Below are 19017 nucleotides of genomic sequence, written 5' to 3' on the forward strand. Positions count from 1 at the left end.
CTGTATATGTACACGTGTGCATATGTCTGTATCACTGTATTTATTTACTTGTTTATTAGGATTTATTTTTGAAGAATTCACTCAAGGTGGTGTCTGTGCAGTAAGAATAGATCAAACATGAGCAATAGACATTTACAGCAGTAAAAATATTCAATTAACAATCCAAAGTATTTACAATGTCAACACAATAGGTGTGGGGTATAAGCAAAGGTGCACATGAGGTCAGAGAGATGGTTAAATATGTGTCTGTGTGCATGTGTCTATTTGTGTGTGCAGATGGACGTCCGTGTGTCTGTCTATCTCTGTATGAATGCAAGTGTGCACAGATCTCTCTTTGTACGTGTGCTGCACACGTCCGTGCGTGTGTGTTGTGTATAGCCCGGAGTTGCATTAGTAGCAGATTGCCTGCTGAGCCCCCTCCTCCGCCTTCCTTCCCTTTGAGCCTGGGTGGTCTCTCCCCCCCCCCTTTCCCCCGGCAGAGCTGTTGCTTAGCAGCCCATAATAAGAGATGTTTGCGGAGTAAAGTAATTTGCCTCTGGCTCGGCCAATGGAAGCGCCGCCCCTCCTCTCCCCTCCCCTCCCCTCCCCCACCAGCCGGGCTCCCACTCGGCACGGGGTGATGCTCCGGCTCCCGGGCACCGATGCCTCCTGTCGCTGATCGCTGACGTTCTCGCTCTCCTTGGATCCCTATGGCCCTGGGTCCGCGGGCGCCCCCCTCCGCCGGGGCTGCTGCTGCCGCCTCGGATCTGCTCCGGAGACCCAGCTACTGCCACGCCGCCTTCGCCCTGCAGCAGATCCGCAAGGTGAGTCCGGATTCCCAGGGCTCTGGCACCGTTTTCCCTCTCAGGATCTGGAGATTCGGGAGTGGATCCGGCCCCCCCCCCCCCCCCCCACTTCTTTCTTCCCCTTAAGGCAAAGTTGTATGTCTCTGCAAGGGTACATGCATGCCTCGTGTCTGTATGTGTGTGATGTCTTTGCACGAGTGCATGCATGTGTGTGTACGATGCATGATGAGTGAATACATGTGTCACATATGCACATGCACGAATGCGTACATGTGACTACTGAGAGATTGTGTGTCTTTAGTATTTGTGTGTGTGTGTGTGTGTGTGTGTGTGTGCATGATCTGTGCATACAGAGAGGGACTGGACTGGGTGGATGGGGGGGGGGGGGTTGTAGTTTTTCAGATTTTGCTGGTACCTTTTCAGTAGTAGCTCAAGGTGAGTTACATTCAGGGATGTTTGGTCAGGTAGAGTCTGTGGGGAAACATATTAAACTCAGATCGCAGAGGGGCACTGGGAGGGCAGGTTGACAGGCAACGTGACTGGGGAGGGAGAGGCTCCGTCCTAATGGAAACTGTGCTTATAACCGGGTCTCTTGCTTAGGCTGGTACAGTGTGCTGGAGCAGGGACTGCAGTTAGGCAGGGCCAGTGGCAGTCTGGGACAGTCTATGGGGTGCAGAAAAGACATGCCAGACGTAGGTTTTCAATGGTCTGTGACAGCCTGGTCCCCCCTCACCCTGGACCACTCCTTAGGGACTGCAGATTCCGGGCCGCTTCAGTGACTCCCTTGGCCAGAAGTGTGGAACCAGCGACCCTTAAAATGCTTCTCTTGACCCCGGTGCATGGGATGAAAATGGATTACATGAGACTGTAAATGCAGCCAAGCCAAGGGGAAGTGATGGGCTCCATGGGTGAGTGTATCAGAAATAGCCCCCTGGCCTCCAGGAGGTGTAATAAGTTTCATTAGAGGATGCTGCCTAGTGTACCCTGTATTTGCGATGTGAAAAGGTACAACCTATTGCAAAAAGCCTGGTGCTGAGCTTAATTTTGACCACTTAGCTCAGGGAGGGGTCCATTTGCATTTGTTGCATGCCTGAAGGTCCCCTGTCTTAGATCCCACGGGCCGCAATGCTCTGCTGCACCTTGTTTCTGCCTTATCGGTGATGGAGTTTAGCAGCAGGGCTTGTGGTAGGCTGGAGGGACCGACCTGGTCCTAGGTCTGGCCTTTGCTGTCTTGTTTGGTTTCAGGATTTGCTGAGATTTTGCTGACTTTTGATCCAGTTTATGGTTTACAGGGACTCGATATACCGCCTCTCATCAAAAAACAGCGAGGTAAGAAATGCAGCCAGCCAGGCCTCCCTGATGTGACCCCCCCCCCCCCCCCACTCAGAACAGGATCTTGCTGAGTACTTGGGGAAGAAAATGCGGGGAGCTTACTTTTTAGTCCGAAAAGCCCCCAAGGGAGGGCCCATTGGTGGCTGATTTGCAGCAGTCACAGTCTGGACCTTGTCTCCAAAGGCTCATTGGAAAAGGTCTGTCTTGAGTCCTGCTCTAAATTTGAGATGAGACAAGTCAATGCAGTTGTCTTATCCCAGGTTAATCTGCTTTCTCCCAAGTGGTGGTCCTCTTTTTGGGGAAGTACCCTAGTGGTTAGTGCAGTGGACTTTGATCCTGGGGAACTGAGTTCGATTCCCACTGCAGCTCCTTGAGACTGGGCAAGTCACTTAACCCTCCATTGCCCCTGGTACAAAATAAGTACCTGAATATATGTAAACCGCTTTGAATGTAGTTGCAGAAACCTCAGAAAGTCCCATTTCCCTTTTAAATTAGAGGGTGCACTGGTGTGGAAGGGTGAGGGGAGGGAGTGTGGTAGCATTAAGAAGGGGTTTATTGCATGATGGAGGTGCTGCAGATGAACCCCCCCCCCCTCCAATACCCAGTGCAGTAGAATAGACCCTTCTTATATGGATGGGTTTCTCACCCTGAGGTGCAGTGGGTTTCCTAGGACAAGCAGGATGCGTCATCCACGTATAGGTGACGTCATCTGACGCTCCCCTTGGACAGAAAAGCTCTCCAATAGCTCAGAGAGATTTTTTTTTAAATCCCTCTGAGCATGTGCAGTAGATGCCCCTACTGGGCGAGTCCCACCACCCCACTTCCTGCCTCAGTCTGTTTTCCGCCGTCCCCCAATGGTCAGATTTTTCATCTCTCCACCAACAAACATTTAACCTGCTCACGGAAACTTACATCATCACTGGAGCATCAGGAAAAAGTGCCCTGGATGCGGACACCCATACGAGGGTGCCAGAGCCACGGGGCCACAGGGTCACGGTGTGAGTCTGTGATGTACACCTCATCCTGCCTGTTGCCTGCCGCAACCCACAAGCACAGGTGAGGCTCTCCGAGGCACCGTTACTGTATGAAGTGATATGGAGCCCGCTCTTCTTCTGGTGCCCACCGCCTGTGCCAGCTGCAAATCAGCCACCAACTGGCCCTCCCTTGGGGCTTTCGGACTAAAAAGTAAGCTCCCTTCATTTGCTTCCCCAAGTACTCAGCAAGATCCTGTTCTGAGTGGGGGGGGGGGGGGGGTCACATCAGGGAGGCCTAGCTGTGCCCGGCATCTGCCCGAGTGCTCCATCACCGGGAGCCCAGAAATGGTCCCAGTCTGAGTGCAGCTCTCATCAGGGCTCTGGGGTCGCATCCAGCTCTCACTCGTGTGCTCAGCCACCGGGAGCTCTGAAACAGCCCTGGTCCGAGGGCAGCATACATTGAGGATGGGACGGCTTCCCTATGAGGTAAGGCTAAAGCGGGTAGGGCTCTTCAGCTTGGAGAAAAGACGGCTGAGCTGAGGGGAAATATGATAGAGGTCTAGTTGAACGGGTAAATATGAAGTGTCTGTTTACACTTTCCAAAAATACTAGGACTAGGGGGCATGCGATGAAGCTACAATGTAGTAAATTTAAAACGAATCGGAGAAAACCTTTCTTCACTCAACGTGTAATTCAACTCTGGAATTCGTTGCCAGAGAATGTAGTAAAGGCGATTAGATTAGCGAGGTTTAAAAAAGGTTTGGACGGCTTCTTAAAGGAAAAGTCCATAGATCATTATTAAAATGGACTTGGGGAAAATCCACTGCTTATTTCTGGGATAAGCAGCATAAAATGTTTTGTATTTTTGGGGGATCCTGCCAGGTATTTGTGACCTGGATTGGCCACTGTTGGAAACAGGATGCTGGGCTTTACGGACCTTCAGTCTGTCCCAGTATGGCAATATTTATGTACTTATCCCGGGCCGCATCCAGCATGCACTGAAACCTGATCTTGTCTACTCCTTTTTCACTTCCTGCACCTCTGACTGGGGCTGGACCCTCCTACCACAGCACATCAAGGACCATAGGGACCAAAGCCCACTGGAACACCTAACTCTCCTTACGCCCCTTGGGTTGGCAGTCGCCTAGATGTGGCTGACGCATCCTGCTTGTCCTAGGACAAAGTGAAGTTACTTACCTGTAATGGGAGTTCTCCGTGGCCAGCAGGATAAGTCAGCCACACAACCTTCCCACCTCCCCTCCTAGGAGGTTCTGCCCCTCGCTTGGAATTGACTGAGGCAGGAAGTGGGGTGGCAGGAACTCGCCCAGTAGGGGCATCTACTGCACATGCTCAGAGGGATTAAAACAAGAATAAAAGGTCTCTGAGCTATTGGAGAGCATTTCCGTCGGATGATGTCACCTATATGCTGCTGACTTATCCTGCTGTCCACGGAGAACTTCCGTTACAGGTAAGTAACTTCGCTATCTCTCTGTTGGTGAGTACATTAGTCATAGTGAGGTGAAGTGAACTTCTGTTGTGTTGGGGATTTCTTACGCTGAGATCCAGTGGTCCTCTGTTGTGCGAGGGTTTCTTACAGTGGATGTCTGTTGGGGAGGGGGTTTCATACAAGGAGATGCTGTGGCTTTGCACTATGAAGTGATGGGACAGGGCACCGGTTTGGGTTTTGTACAGAGTATATTGTCTTTTTTTTTTACCGCTGTTGCCTCTGTCTTCTCTTACAGGGAAAAGCTGTAGGCCGGAAAGCTCCGCTCTGGCTTAGAGCCCGTTTCCAGGCGTTGCTGTTCTCCCTGGGCTGTCAGATTCAGCGGCACTGTGGAAAGGTACTCTTCGTTGGACTATTGCTCTTTAGCGCACTGGCTGTGGGACTACGGGTGGCTTCCATCGAGACAGACATTGAGCGACTCTGGGTGGAAGGTAAGACCTGGGAGGGAGTGAATGGGAGGGACGGTGCCTCTGTTTAGCAGTGACAGGAGGATCTGGTGACTTTTTCAGTATTTCTGATGCCTTCCCAACGCTCCCCGGTATTGCTTGAACAATGCCGCATTCCTCCTTCAATGTGCAGCGCAGACTAGAAGCTGCCACACCCACGGGTCGCCCTGCTTTCATCCCAGCTGCAGCAGCCCTGCTCCGGGAATATCAGACACACAGTGATGTTCACATGACGCTGTACACATGAATCCTACTACTACTACTACTATTTAGCATTTCTATAGCGCTACAAGGCATAAGCAGCGCTGCACAAACATAGAAGAAAGACAGTCCCTGCTCAAAGAGCTTACAATCTAATAGACAAAAAATAAATAAAGTAAGCAAATCAAATCAATTAATGTGAACAGGAAGGAAGAGAGGAGGGTAGGTGGAGGCGAGTGGTTACAAGTGGTTACGAGTCAAAAGCAATGTTAAAGAGGTGGGCTTTCAGTCTAGATTTAAAGGTGGCCAAGGATGGGGCAAGACGTAGGGGCTACATGTGGTGCTATACGAGGGTACAAGAAGTGGACATATAGAGCTGGATGTAGTAAATGGCCGAAAACATTGTCGCCCAGGGCGGTCTGGAATGAGCGCTCTTTAAAGAATACCATTGATCACCAAATTCCGCAGCCAACTTTGGGTGTGAAGACTTAAACCAACTGAAATGTGCATCTGGAACGCCCCTGACCTGCCCATGCCCTTCCCATGGGAATGCCTCCTTTTCAGTTGTGTGCAGATACAGGGTCACTGAGAGGGGGGGGGGGCAAGGGGGCAAAATTCCCCGGGTCTAACCTCCAAGGGGGGGCCCAGGCAAGCTTCTTCCTCAAAGAGGTTGGTCTCTCTCCTACTGCATGTGCCGCCCAGGACCCAGATGACTGTAATAATGCGATATTGCATCTATGCAGCAGGACAGGACAGCAGCAGTTGGTAAGGGGGGGTGGGTGGGCAGAGCAAGTTGGTGTGGCATTGGTCCAAGTGGGGGGGGGGGGGGCACAGTGGTCCGGTCCTGCTGGGTCTCTTGGTGACCCTGTGCAGATACACTTAGCTGCTCTCCTGTAAGTGGGGGCATAACAGTATTTCCATGCTGATGTGTTGCTTCTGCCCTTGCGTTTGTTGAAACATGTTTCCACGCTGAAATGGGTGCATAGAATTAGCCATTTTTAGAATTCCCCAGATGATGTGCTCGTGGTGACACTTGGTGATCTTTTAGAATCTGCCATAAAGCATGCACAGCACTGGACACGTGATCATATGTGCTTCATGCTACCATGTGTGATGCTGCACATGTGCTGTTGCTTGTAAGGGTCTTTAATCCTACGACATGCTTGGAATAGTGCGTCACGTGGGCGAGGCGAGCTGTCTGGATCCTGCCGCCTGTCTTCAGGTAGTGAAGTGCAGACGTTGGGGGAACTTCCAGACGGGATCGGGTGGATTATTCCTAACGGTCTGTTGCTTTTCTAGCAGCCACGGTACAATAATGACAAGTCAAACTTCCGCAGAACAGGAAAATGTAAACCAAAAATACATTTAAGAACGTAACATGTCACAAAACAGTGGTAGAAGGAAAAAAGTACAGGCAACGTATTCACAGGCAAGAACAGCTCAGGAAATTGTCAGGCAGCTTTGAAAGCCGGCTCTGAAGCCACATCTGCCTTTCTTGAAAGAGATTTGGCACAGCCGTGAACACAAATGTAGCCTGATAGTGTACATAAGGTGTATTGAAGTGTACATAAGAATTGAAGCGGTGCAAAGAAAAGCTACGAGAATGGTAAGGGATTTGCGTTACAAGACGTATGAGGAGAGACTTGCTGACCTGAACATGTATACTCTGGAAGAAAGGAGAAACAGGGGTGATATGATACAGACGTTCAAATATTTGAAAGGTATTAATCCGCAAACAAATCTTTTCCGGAGATGGGAAGGTGGTAGAACAAGAGGACATGAAATGAGATTGAAGGGGGGCAGACTCAGGAAAGATGTCAGGAAGTATTTTTTCACAGAGAAGGGTGGTGGACGCTTGGAATGCCCTCCCGCGGGAAGTGGTGGAGATGAAAACGGTAACGGAATTCAAACATGCGTGGGATATACATAAAGGAATCCTGTGCAGAAGGAATGGATCCTCAGAAGCTTAGCCAAAATTGGGTGGCAGAGCTGGTGGCGGGAGGCGGGATGGTGCTGGGCAGACTTAGGTGGTGGGAGGCGGGGATAGTGCTGGGCAGACTTATACGGTCTGTGCCAGAGCCGGTGGTTGGGAGGCGGGGCTGGTGGTTGGGAGGCGGGGATAGTGCTGGGCAGACTTATACGGTCTGTGCCAGAGCCGGTGGTTGGGAGGCGGGGCTGGTGGTTGGGAGGCGGGGATAGTGCTGGGCAGACTTACACGGTCTGTGCCAGAGCCGGTGGTGGGAGGCAGGGCTGGTGGTTGGGAGGTGGGGATAGTGCTGGGAAGACTTATATGGTCTGTGCCCTGAAAATGACAGATACAAATCAAGGTAGGGTATACACAAAAAGTAGCACATGTGAGTTTATCTTGTTGGGCAGACTGGATGGACCGTGCAGGTCTTTTTCTGCCGTTATCATCTACTATGTGTTGGACTTAAGAGACGATCTGAGCGTGACTGAGCAGGAGGACAACAGGCCTGAACTCAAGCCCACCGATACCTGCATCCGGCTTGTGGACCCCTCTGACCCTTTTCAGTCTCTTCACTTTAATTCTAGATATTTCTGCATCTTCTAGTAGGTGTCTGTACATTTTCGGTTGATCAGTTCGTTGTTTCACCGATGTTTTTATGAGATTTGATGTTTCTTAGTGACTGAATTAGCTTTGGTCATGTCATCACTGACTTTGGCCTCTGGGTTCATTGTGCTGCTGCTGTTTTAGGTTTCTGAAAAGGTCAGTGTACAAGTGTTATCCACAATGACTCCAAGATCTTGTCCTTGAGCAGCAATTCCTAACTCCGAACCTAGTGTAGTGGGAACTGTCTTTCTGTATGACCGTGACTTTATATTTGTCCACATTAAACATCGTCTGCCATTTAGCTACTGGGTCTCCTGGTCTCACAAGATCCTCCCGCAAGTTCTCACAATCCCCAGTTGTTTTAATGTCTTTCAATAATTTTGTCTTTTCCGTAAATGCAGTCACCTCACTCGTCACTCCTGTCTCCACATCATTTATGAATATGTTAAACAGCACAGGTCCCAATTTAGACCCCCTGGCCCTGGGGCATCCACTACTGATCTTTTTCCATGTGGACAACTGACCATTCAGTCCTACTCTGTTTCCTGTCCTTTAGTCACTTTACAGTCCACACAAGGGAACTGTCTCCTATCCCATGAATCTTTAGTTTCCTAAAGAGCCTCTCAAACACCTTCTGAAAATCCAAATACACTATATCAACCACTCATTGTTATCTGGAGTAGCCTAGTGGTTGGTGCAGTGGACTTTGATCCTGGGGAACTGGGTTTGATTCCCACTGCAGCTCCTTGTGACTCTGGGCAAGTCACTTAACCCTCCATTGCCCCTGGTACAAAATAAGTACCTGAATATATGTAAACCACTTTGAATGTAGTTGCAAAAACCTCAGAAAGGCGGTATATCAAGTCCCATTTTCCTTTCCCCCTTTATGACATCACAATATCAGAAGTGAGCCAAGTATCGGGCAATCAAGCCATTGTGACATCACTGATGAGGTTGGCTCTTATTGGTGGAATGAGTGGAGGAGTAACCTAGTGGTTAGTGCAGTGGACTTTGATCCTGGGGAACTGTATTGGGCAATCAAGCCATTGTGACATCACTGATGAGGTTGGCTCTTATTGGTGGAATGAATGGAGGAGTAGCCTAGTGGTTAGTGCAGTGGACTTTGATCCTGGGAACTGTATTGGGCAATCAAGCCATTGTGACATCACTGATGAGGTTGGCTCTTATTGGTGGAATGAGTGGAGGAGTAGCCTAGTGGTTAGTGCAGTGGACTTTGATCCTGGGGAACTGTATTGGGCAATCAAGCCATTGTGACATCACTGATGAGGTTGGCTGTTATTGGTGGAATGAGTGGAGGAGTAGCCTAGTGGTTAGTGCAGTGGACTTTGATCCTGGGGAACTGGGTTCAATTCCCACTGCAGCTCCTTGTGACTCTGGGCAAGTCACTTAACCCTCCATTGCCCCTGGTACAAAATAAGTACCTGAATATATGTAAACCGCTTTGAATGTAGTTGCAAAAACCTCAGAAAGGCGGTATTTCATTTCCCTTTCCCTTATGACATCACAATATCAGAAGTGAGCCAAGTATTGGGCAGTCAAGCCATTGTGACATCACTGATGAGGTTGGCTCTTATTGGTGGAATGAGTGGAGGAGTAGCCTAGTGGTTAGTGCAGTGGACTTTGATCCTGGGGAACTGAGTTCAATTCCCACTGCAGCTCCTTGTGACTCTGGGCAAGTCACTTAACCCTCCATTGCCCCTGGTACAAAATAAGTACCTGAATATATGTAAACCACTTTGAATGTAGTTGCAAAAACCTCAGAAAGGCGGTATATCAAGTCCCATTTTCCTTTCCCCCTTTATGACATCACAATATCAGAAGTGAGCCAAGTATCGGGCAATCAAGCCATTGTGACATCACTGATGAGGTTGGCTCTTATTGGTGGAATGAGTGGAGGAGTAACCTAGTGGTTAGTGCAGTGGACTTTGATCCTGGGGAACTGTATTGGGCAATCAAGCCATTGTGACATCACTGATGAGGTTGGCTCTTATTGGTGGAATGAATGGAGGAGTAGCCTAGTGGTTAGTGCAGTGGACTTTGATCCTGGGGAACTGTATTGGGCAATCAAGCCATTGTGACATCACTGATGAGGTTGGCTCTTATTGGTGGAATGAGTGGAGGAGTAGCCTAGTGGTTAGTGCAGTGGACTTTGATCCTGGGGAACTGTATTGGGCAATCAAGCCATTGTGACATCACTGATGAGGTTGGCTGTTATTGGTGGAATGAGTGGAGGAGTAGCCTAGTGGTTAGTGCAGTGGACTTTGATCCTGGGGAACTGGGTTCAATTCCCACTGCAGCTCCTTGTGACTCTGGGCAAGTCACTTAACCCTCCATTGCCCCTGGTACAAAATAAGTACCTAAATATATGTAAACCGCTTTGAATGTAGTTGCAAAAACCTCAGAAAGGCGGTATTTCATTTCCCTTTCCCTTATGACATCACAATATCAGAAGTGAGCCAAGTATTGGGCAGTCAAGCCATTGTGACATCACTGATGAGGTTGGCTCTTATTGGTGGAATGAGTGGAGGAGTAGCCTAGTGGTTAGTGCAGTGGACTTTGATCCTGGGGAACTGAGTTCAATTCCCACTGCAGCTCCTTGTGACTCTGGGCAAGTCACTTAACCCTCCATTGCCCCTGGTACAAAATAAGTACCTGAATATATGTAAACCACTTTGAATGTAGTTGCAAAAACCTCAGAAAGGCGGTATATCAAGTCCCATTTTCCTTTCCCCCTTTATGACATCACAATATCAGAAGTGAGCCAAGTATCGGGCAATCAAGCCATTGTGACATCACTGATGAGGTTGGCTCTTATTGGTGGAATGAGTGGAGGAGTAACCTAGTGGTTAGTGCAGTGGACTTTGATCCTGGGGAACTGTATTGGGCAATCAAGCCATTGTGACATCACTGATGAGGTTGGCTCTTATTGGTGGAATGAATGGAGGAGTAGCCTAGTGGTTAGTGCAGTGGACTTTGATCCTGGGGAACTGTATTGGGCAATCAAGCCATTGTGACATCACTGATGAGGTTAGCTCTTATTGGTGGAATGAGTGGAGGAGTAGCCTAGTGGTTAGTGCAGTGGACTTTGATCCTGGGGAACTGTATTGGGCAATCAAGCCATTGTGACATCACTGATGAGGTTGGCTGTTATTGGTGGAATGAGTGGAGGAGTAGCCTAGTGGTTAGTGCAGTGGACTTTGATCCTGGGGAACTGGGTTCAATTCCCACTGCAGCTCCTTGTGACTCTGGGCAAGTCACTTTTGCCCCTGGTACAAAATAAGTACCTGAATATATGTAAACCGCTTTGAATGTAGTTGCAAAAACCTCAGAAAGGCGGTATTTCATTTCCCTTTCCCTTATGACATCACAATATCAGAAGTGAGCCAAGTATTGGGCAGTCAAGCCATTGTGACATCACTGATGAGGTTGGCTCTTATTGGTGGAATGAGTGGAGGAGTAGCCTAGTGGTTAGTGCAGTGGACTTTGATCCTGGGGAACTGAGTTCAATTCCCACTGCAGCTCCTTGTGACTCTGGGCAAGTCACTTAACCCTCCATTGCCCCTGGTACAAAATAAGTACCTGAATATATGTGAACTGCTTTGAATGGAGTTGGGAAAACCACAGAAAGGTGGTATATAAGTCCCATTCCCATCCACTTGTTTATACCTTAAAAAATGTAATGAATTGGTAAGGCAAGACTTGCCCTGGCTAACCCCATGCAGACTCATTCCCATTAAGCCATGTCTATTTATATAGCTAGTAACTTTTTTTAGTATAGCATCCGCTTGTTTGTACAACCCTGACATCACGTTTACTGGTCTGTAGTTTTCTGTCTCACTTCTGGAGCCTTTTTTTTTTTAAATTGGTGTTAGATTTTTCACCCTCCAGGTTTCTGATATTGTGGCCTTTGAAATAATAGGTTACAAGCACAAGGTTAGCAACAAGTTTGAGCTCTTTCAGGACTATGGGGTAAAAACCATCTGGTCCTGGTGATTTGTTGCTCTTTAGTTTGTCAGGTTGGAAATGTGCCAGGTGTATGTGTGTGCTCATGTGCACCCCACCCCCCCAGGCTTCCAGAAGATATCTACTGTTTAATGATGTCTGAGCACAATCTCCACCATTATCCAGGGCTGGCCCAACCATTAGACAAGAGTAGGTGGTTGCCAGGGGCAAGAAAGAGCAGCTGCAATCAAAGAAATAGAGCTGACAGCCACAGCTCTGTACTTGTATCCACAGGGAGAGTGTGGATTTCAAAATAGTCTAGTTACCCAGGTAAACAGCTTTGGAGACTGCCCTTATTAGGTGTATACTAAATAAAGTTTAATATTTAAATGTGATGCCCAATAATACATTTTTAAAGAATTGTTCTGAGAGGTGTGGTATTGAGTGTATCATGGTTCTTGAGTTTGTTAGTATTTCAGGGAGGTACTTACAGATCTTGAAGTTATTTATTTAGATTTTGCTCACACCTTTTTCAGTAGTAGCTCAAGGTGAGTTACATTCAGGTACTCTGGATATTTCTCTGTCCCAGGAGGGCTCACAATCTAAGTTTGTACCTGGGGCAATGGAGGGTTAAGTGACTTGCCCAAGATCACAAGGAGCAGCAGTGGGATTTGAACTGGCCACCTCTGGATATCAAGGCTGGTGCTCTAACCACTAAGCCACTCCTCTACCCATGTTACTTCTTACCTTGTTACTCTTTGGGATTCTACATGGAATGTTGCTACTCTTTGAGATTCTGTTGCTACTATTTAAGATTCTACATGGAATGTTAATGTTGCTGCTATTCCACTAGCAACATTCCATGTAGAAGCCTGCCCTGGCAGATCAGCAACACAGCTGTGCAGGCTTCTGTTTCTGTGAGTCTGACATCCAGCCAGCCCATGAGGGCTCACGATCTAAGTTTGTACCTGAGGCAATGGAGGGTTAAGTGACTTGCCCAAGATCACAAGGAGCAGCAGCCAGATTTGAACTGGCTACCTCTGGATTGCAAGACCAGTACTGTAACCACTAGGCCACTCCACCACTCCAGTTATTTGATTTAGGGCTTACTAAGGGCACCTAAACATAGTAACATAGTAGATGACGGCAGAAAAAGACCTGCATGGTCCATCCAGTCTGCCCAACAAGATAAACTCATATGTGTATACCTTACCTTGATTTGTACCTGCCTTTTTCAGGGCACAGACCGTACAAGTCTGCCCTCCACTATCCTCGCCTCCCAACTCCCAACCTCTCTTCCCCCACCTGCTCCGCCACCCAATTTCGGCTAAGCTTCTGAGGATCCATTCCTTCTGCACAGGATTCCTTTATGTTTATCCCACGCATGTTTGAATTCCGTTACCGTTACCACCACCTCCCGCGGGAGGGCATTCCAAGCATCCACCACTCTCTCCGTGAAAAAATACTTCCTGACATTTTTCTTGAGTCTGCCCCCCTTCAATCTCATTTCATGTCCTCTCGTTCTACCGCCTTCCCATCTCCGGAAAAGATTTGTTTGCGGATTAATTAAATATTTGAACGTCTGTATCATATCAGCCCAACACCACTGGCTCTGCCATTAGTGCCAGATAAAACACATCCCTAGCTTTCTACTCTATGTTCTTTGTGCAGTAATTGAGTATGTAAACAGCGACCTGAGTAGCTAGGAGCATGAGTCACAGGACAGAGAGACACTTACAAAAAGGCATCACCCAGGGAAAGGGGACAGGATGAGTCACAGAGCAAAGAGACATACACGCACCACCCAGAGGAATCAGAGAGAGAGAGAGAGAGATCTTCAGAACAGAGACACACACATCTCTTGAGGGAAGTCATTGAGCAGAGAGAATGACATGGGTAGCACCCAGAAGAAGATGGAAAGCAGAGGTGCACATGTCATCTGGGGAAAGCCTAGAGCAGAGACAGATATCAGTTGGAGGGAGTCACAGAACAGACACACTACCCAGGAGAATCACAGAGCTGAGAGAGACATATACACAGAATTAAAGAGCAGAGACACACACATCTTTTCAGAGCAGTCACACAGCAGAGACACATATATACAGGCATTACCAGGAACAGGTGGGGGGGGGGGGGGGGGGTGCAGAGGTGAGACACAAAGAATAGAGACAGAGGAGCATATCACCCAGAGGCAGTCACAAAGCAGCATCCATGAGGACTCAGAGCAGAGAACATACACATCACCCAGACGGAGTCACAGACTTTGTCTGTTGTGTCTCAAGTTCCCAGCTGTAGTGTTTTCTCTGGCACCATTCATCAGTTCATGTAATTTGTTCCTTTCCCATTCTTGGCTCCAAGAAGGGGCTAGTGCACCCCTTCCCTGGTGACTCCAGCCTCCCCTCCCCTCCCCTGGCTGAGCACTCTCACGCCTGCCCTCAGACCTAGCTTTTATGTGTTTACATCCTGGCTTGTGTGGTTGAAATGCTCTTCCTGAAGAGCTGGCCCTGTTTCATCACCCTTCCCCCATTCAATCCAGCCCTTGCTCTCACTCCAGGCTCCCTGGGTGGTCCCTAGCTAGCCCTGGCTTTCTTTCAGGGATGATAAAACCTTTACTCTGTCCCTGGATGCTGCATTTGAAAACATCAAGAAACAGCCAGCTGAAAGGCAGCAGAATTTATTCACCTGTTCCCTGCTGGATAGAGGGGACAGCTCAGTGGCACAGACCCTGCACACCAGCCCTGTAAGCCTTGATGTCCTCTTTCCACCCTCATAGGGAGCTGGTGTAAAGCGAGTAAAGGTTAGGAGTTAAAAGCAGCATCTAAAAGGTGAATTTTCTAGATCCACTTGCATCTTAGGTCTTATACAAGATTCACAACTTACCTTCCAATCACAGGTATCTCAAGTAACACAGCCAGGGCTGCCAAGAGACTAAACCGGGCCTGGGGCAGGGCCGCTGCCGCCCTCCCCCCACAGTCGTCATCCACTGCCGCCCCCCCCCCCTCAGTCGCTGCCACTGCTGCCCTCCCCAATCGCTGCCACTGCTGTAACAGGATTGAAATGGCTGGCGGGGATCCTGAGGACCAGCCAGCAGAAGACATCTTCCTTCAGCGTTGCCCACCCGCCTGCCCCTGTGGCTGCTTTTCATCTCAGGGAACCGAGCATGCGCGCCTGAGAGGAAAAGCAGCCGCTCAGCAATCAATGGGCAAAAGAGCAGAGTTGGAGGAAGCTCCGGTTCCTTCCCAGGCTGTAAGGGGGGTGTGGATTTAGGAGGGGCATGAGCAGGTTGAGGACGTGGACCTGGGAGGGGCTTGGACAGGTGAGGGACATGGGTGAGTCGGAGGCATGGACCTGGGAGGGTCTTGGAAGTTTTGGGGGCATGGGCAATTTGAGAGCATGGATTTAGGAGGGGCATGGGTGAGTCGTGGGGGGGGGGGAGGCTTGGAAAAGTTGGGGCATATGTGGGTTGGGGCAGGGATTAGGAGGGGCATGGGTGAGTCAGGGGGCATGGACCTGAGAGGTGCTTGGAAGGGTTGGGGGCAAGGATGTGGGAGGGCAATGGGTAGATTGGGGGTGTGGATTTAGGAGGAGCATGGATGGTTTGGGGGTGTGGACCTGTGAGGGACATGGATGGGTCGGGGGTGCGTCACACATGTGCACAGGTTATAGAATATTTGCATTTATGTGCCTGTCTGCAGTTAGATGCAAACACTCGGGCTGCACATACTGCAGCAGGACATGTTTATCCACTCCTACCCTAGCTGAGATAATATTTAACCATCTCTCTGACCTCATGTGCACCTTTCTTTAAATTATTTTCTAACCCCTCTTACTCTCTTTCCTATCTATATGTTACATCTTTGCTTTACCCTTCACTATCAACTATAATGCTCTATTAATTACGTATTGTGTTGGCATTGTAAGTAGTATACCATGCCATACTTTGTATTGTTACTTGAATATTTGTACTGCTGTAATTGCCTATTGCTCATGTTTGATCTATTCTTACTGTACACCGCCTTGAATGAATTCCTTCAAAAGGGTGGTAAATAAATTCTAATAAATAAATAAATACATAAAGTCAGCTGTTGTAAGGGCTTCGCCACCTAAAAGTTAGCTGCTTAAACGCTGAAGTTGGCTCATGTTCTATTAACGGCTGGTATAAAATCCGCACTTAGTGTGCTTTATTCCCGCTTTTCTTTAGGTGATCTATTGAGAATTATTCCCTTAATGTACTAAATCAACATTTTGGAGACAGAAATAGGTACTTGTGTTTGTTACGAGTGTGTGGAAAGCTGATTGTTGGATCACATTGAACACGTCAGATTTAAGAGGACTCTTTTTTTTACTTGTTCAGCTGTCTGGAATTTTTGACTAATTCTCTAAGTGATTATGGATTTCCTGCACAAACAACATGGATGGAATTTAGCTTGACAGCCAGCAGGAGTTCCAGTTAAAACCTTTACCTCATCAGCTCTTTATTTGCTCCTTAGAACAATTTCTTTCCTCTTCATAATTTTGGGTGGTTGTGTCAATAGATTTCTCTACTTTTCCATGGTGTTTTAGTTAATCCAACTTCCATTCTCTCTATTCTTTGCCTGAACTCCACTCCTACTTTCAAGCATATTCCAGATAACAGGAAGCTTGTACAGGAGGAGGGATGATGCCTGTGAGCAGCTATGCAAAGACCCTTAGAAACAGGAAGCTTGTACAGGAGGAGGGATGAGGCCACTTAGAGGCCTGTGAGCAACTGTACAGAGACCCTTAGAAATAGGAAGCTTGTGCAGGAGGAAGGATGAGGCCTGTGAGCAACTGTGCAGACCCTTAGAAACAGGAAGCTTGTACAGGAGGAGGGATGAGGCCACTTAGAGGCCTGTGAGCAGCTATGCAAAGACCCTTAGAAACAGGAAGCTTGTACAGGAGGAGGGATGAGGCCACTTAGAGGCCTGTGAACAGCGATGCAAAGACCCTTAGAAACAGGAAGCTTGTACAGGAGGAGGGATGAGGCCACTTAGAGGCCTGTGAGCAACTGTGCAGAGACCCTTAGAAATAGGAAGCTTGTGCAGGAGGAAGGATGAGGCCTGTGAGCAACTGTGCAAAGACCCTTAGAAAAAGGAAGCTTGTACAGGATGAGGGATGAGGCTGTTTAGAGGCCTGTGAGCAACTGTGCAGAGACCCTTAGAACCAGGAAGCTTGTGCAGGAGGAAGGATGAGGCCTGTGAGCAACTGTGCAAAGACCCTTATAAAAAGGAAGCTTGTACAGGATGAGGGATGAGGCTGTTTAGAGGCCTGTGAGCAACTGTGCAGAGACCCTTAGAACCAGGAAGCTTGTGCAGGAGGAAGGATGAGGCCTGTAAGCAACTGTGCAAAGACCCTTAGAAAAAGGAAGCTTGTACAGGATGAGGGATGAGGCTGCTTAGAGGCCTGTGAACAGCTATACAAAGACCCTTAGAAACAGGAAGCTTGTACAGGAGGAGAGATGAGGCCACTTAGAGGCCTGTGAGCAGCTATGCAAAGACCCTTAGAAACAGGAAGCTTGTACAGGAGGAGGGATGATGCCTGTGAGCAGCTATGCAAAGACCCTTAGAAACAGGAAGCTTGTACAGGAGGAGGGATGAGGCCACTTAGAGGCCTGTGAGCAACTGTACAGAGACCCTTAGAAATAGGAAGCTTGTGCAGGAGGAAGGATGAGGCCTGTGAGCAACTGTGCAAAGACCCTTAGAAACAGGAAGCTTGTACAGGAGGAGGGATGAGGCCACTTAGAGGCCTGTGAGCAGCTATGCAAAGACCCTTAGAAACAGGAAGCTTGTACAGGAGGAGGGATGAGGCCACTTAGAGGCCTGTGAGCAGCTATGCAAAGACCCTTAGAAACAGGAAGCTTGTACAGGAGGAGGGATGAGGCCACTTAGAGGCCTGTGAGCAACTGTGCAGAGACCCTTAGAAATAGGAAGCTTGTGCAGGAGGAAGGATGAGGCCTGTGAGCAACTGTGCAAAGACCCTTAGAAAAAGGAAGCTTGTACAGGATGAGGGATGAGGCTGTTTAGAGGCCTGTGAGCAACTGTGCAGAGACCCTTAGAACCAGGAAGCTTGTGCAGGAGGAAGGATGAGGCCTGTGAGCAACTGTGCAAAGACCCTTATAAAAAGGAAGCTTGTACAGGATGAGGGATGAGGCTGTTTAGAGGCCTGTGAGCAACTGTGCAGAGACCCTTAGAACCAGGAAGCTTGTGCAGGAGGAAGGATGAGGCCTGTGAGCAACTGTGCAAAGACCCTTAGAAAAAGGAAGCTTGTACAGGATGAGGGATGAGGCCACTTGGAGGCCTATGAGCAGCTATGCAAAGACCCTTAGAAATAGGAAGCTTGTACAGGAGGAGGGATGAGGCCACTTAGAGGCCTGTGAACAACTGTGCAGAGACCCTTAGAACCAGGAAGCTTGTGCAGGAGGAAGGATGAGGCCTGTGAGCAATTGTGCAAAGACCCTTAGAAAAAGGAAGCTTGTACAGGAGGCAGGATGAGGCCACTTAGAGGCCTGTGAGCAACTGTGCAGAGACCCTTAGAAAAAGGAAGCTAGTGCAGGAGGAGGGATGAGGCTGCTTAGAGGCCTGTGAACAGCTATACAAAGACCCTTAGAAACAGGAAGCTTGTACAGGAGGAGAGATGAGGCCACTTAGAGGCCTGTGAGCAGCTATGCAAAGACCCTTAGAAACAGGAAGCTTGTACAGGAGGAGGGATGAGGCCACTTAGAGGCCTGTGAGCAGCTATGCAAAGACCCTTAGAAACAGGAAGCTTGTACAGGAGGAGGGATGAGGCCACTTAGATGCCTGTGAGCAGCTGTGCAGAGACCCTTAGAAACAGGAAGCTTGTGCAGGAGGAGGGATGAGGCCACTTAGAGGCCTGTGAACAGCGATGCAAAGACCCTTAGAAACAGGAAGCTTGTACAGGAGGAGGGATGAGGCTGCTTAGAGGCCTGTGAGCAACTGTGCAGAGACCCTTAGAACCAGGAAGCTTGTACAGGAGGAGGGATGAGGCCTGTGAGCAGCTATGCAAAGACCCTTAGAAACAGGAAGCTTGTACAGGAGGAAGGATGAGGCTGCTTAGAGGCCTGTGAGCAACTGTGCAGAGACCCTTAGAACCCGGAAGCTTGTACAGGAGGAAGGATGAGGCTGCTTAGAGTCCTGTGAGCAGCTGTGCAGAGACCCTTAGAAACAGGAAGCTTGTGCAGGAGGAAGGATGAGGCTGCTTAGAG

The 19017-nt window shown here is 48.8% G+C and overlaps 1 protein-coding gene across 1 annotated transcript in view; it reads left to right on the top strand.

Moving 5' to 3' along the window:
- Positions 1-682: 682 nt before the first annotated feature.
- The window catches only part of PTCH2 (patched 2), a 144945-nt gene continuing 126610 nt past the window's right edge, over positions 683-19017 (top strand). The window contains exons 1-2 of the mRNA XM_030207504.1: positions 683-803; positions 4834-5026. Of these exons, the coding sequence (XP_030063364.1) occupies positions 690-803; positions 4834-5026 (307 nt within the window). The 5' untranslated portion in view covers positions 683-689. The remainder of the gene's footprint in view (positions 804-4833; positions 5027-19017) is intronic.

Source organism: Microcaecilia unicolor, chromosome 6, assembly GCF_901765095.1.
Source record: "Microcaecilia unicolor chromosome 6, aMicUni1.1, whole genome shotgun sequence".
In the NCBI taxonomy this organism is placed as follows: Eukaryota; Metazoa; Chordata; class Amphibia; order Gymnophiona; family Siphonopidae; genus Microcaecilia; species Microcaecilia unicolor.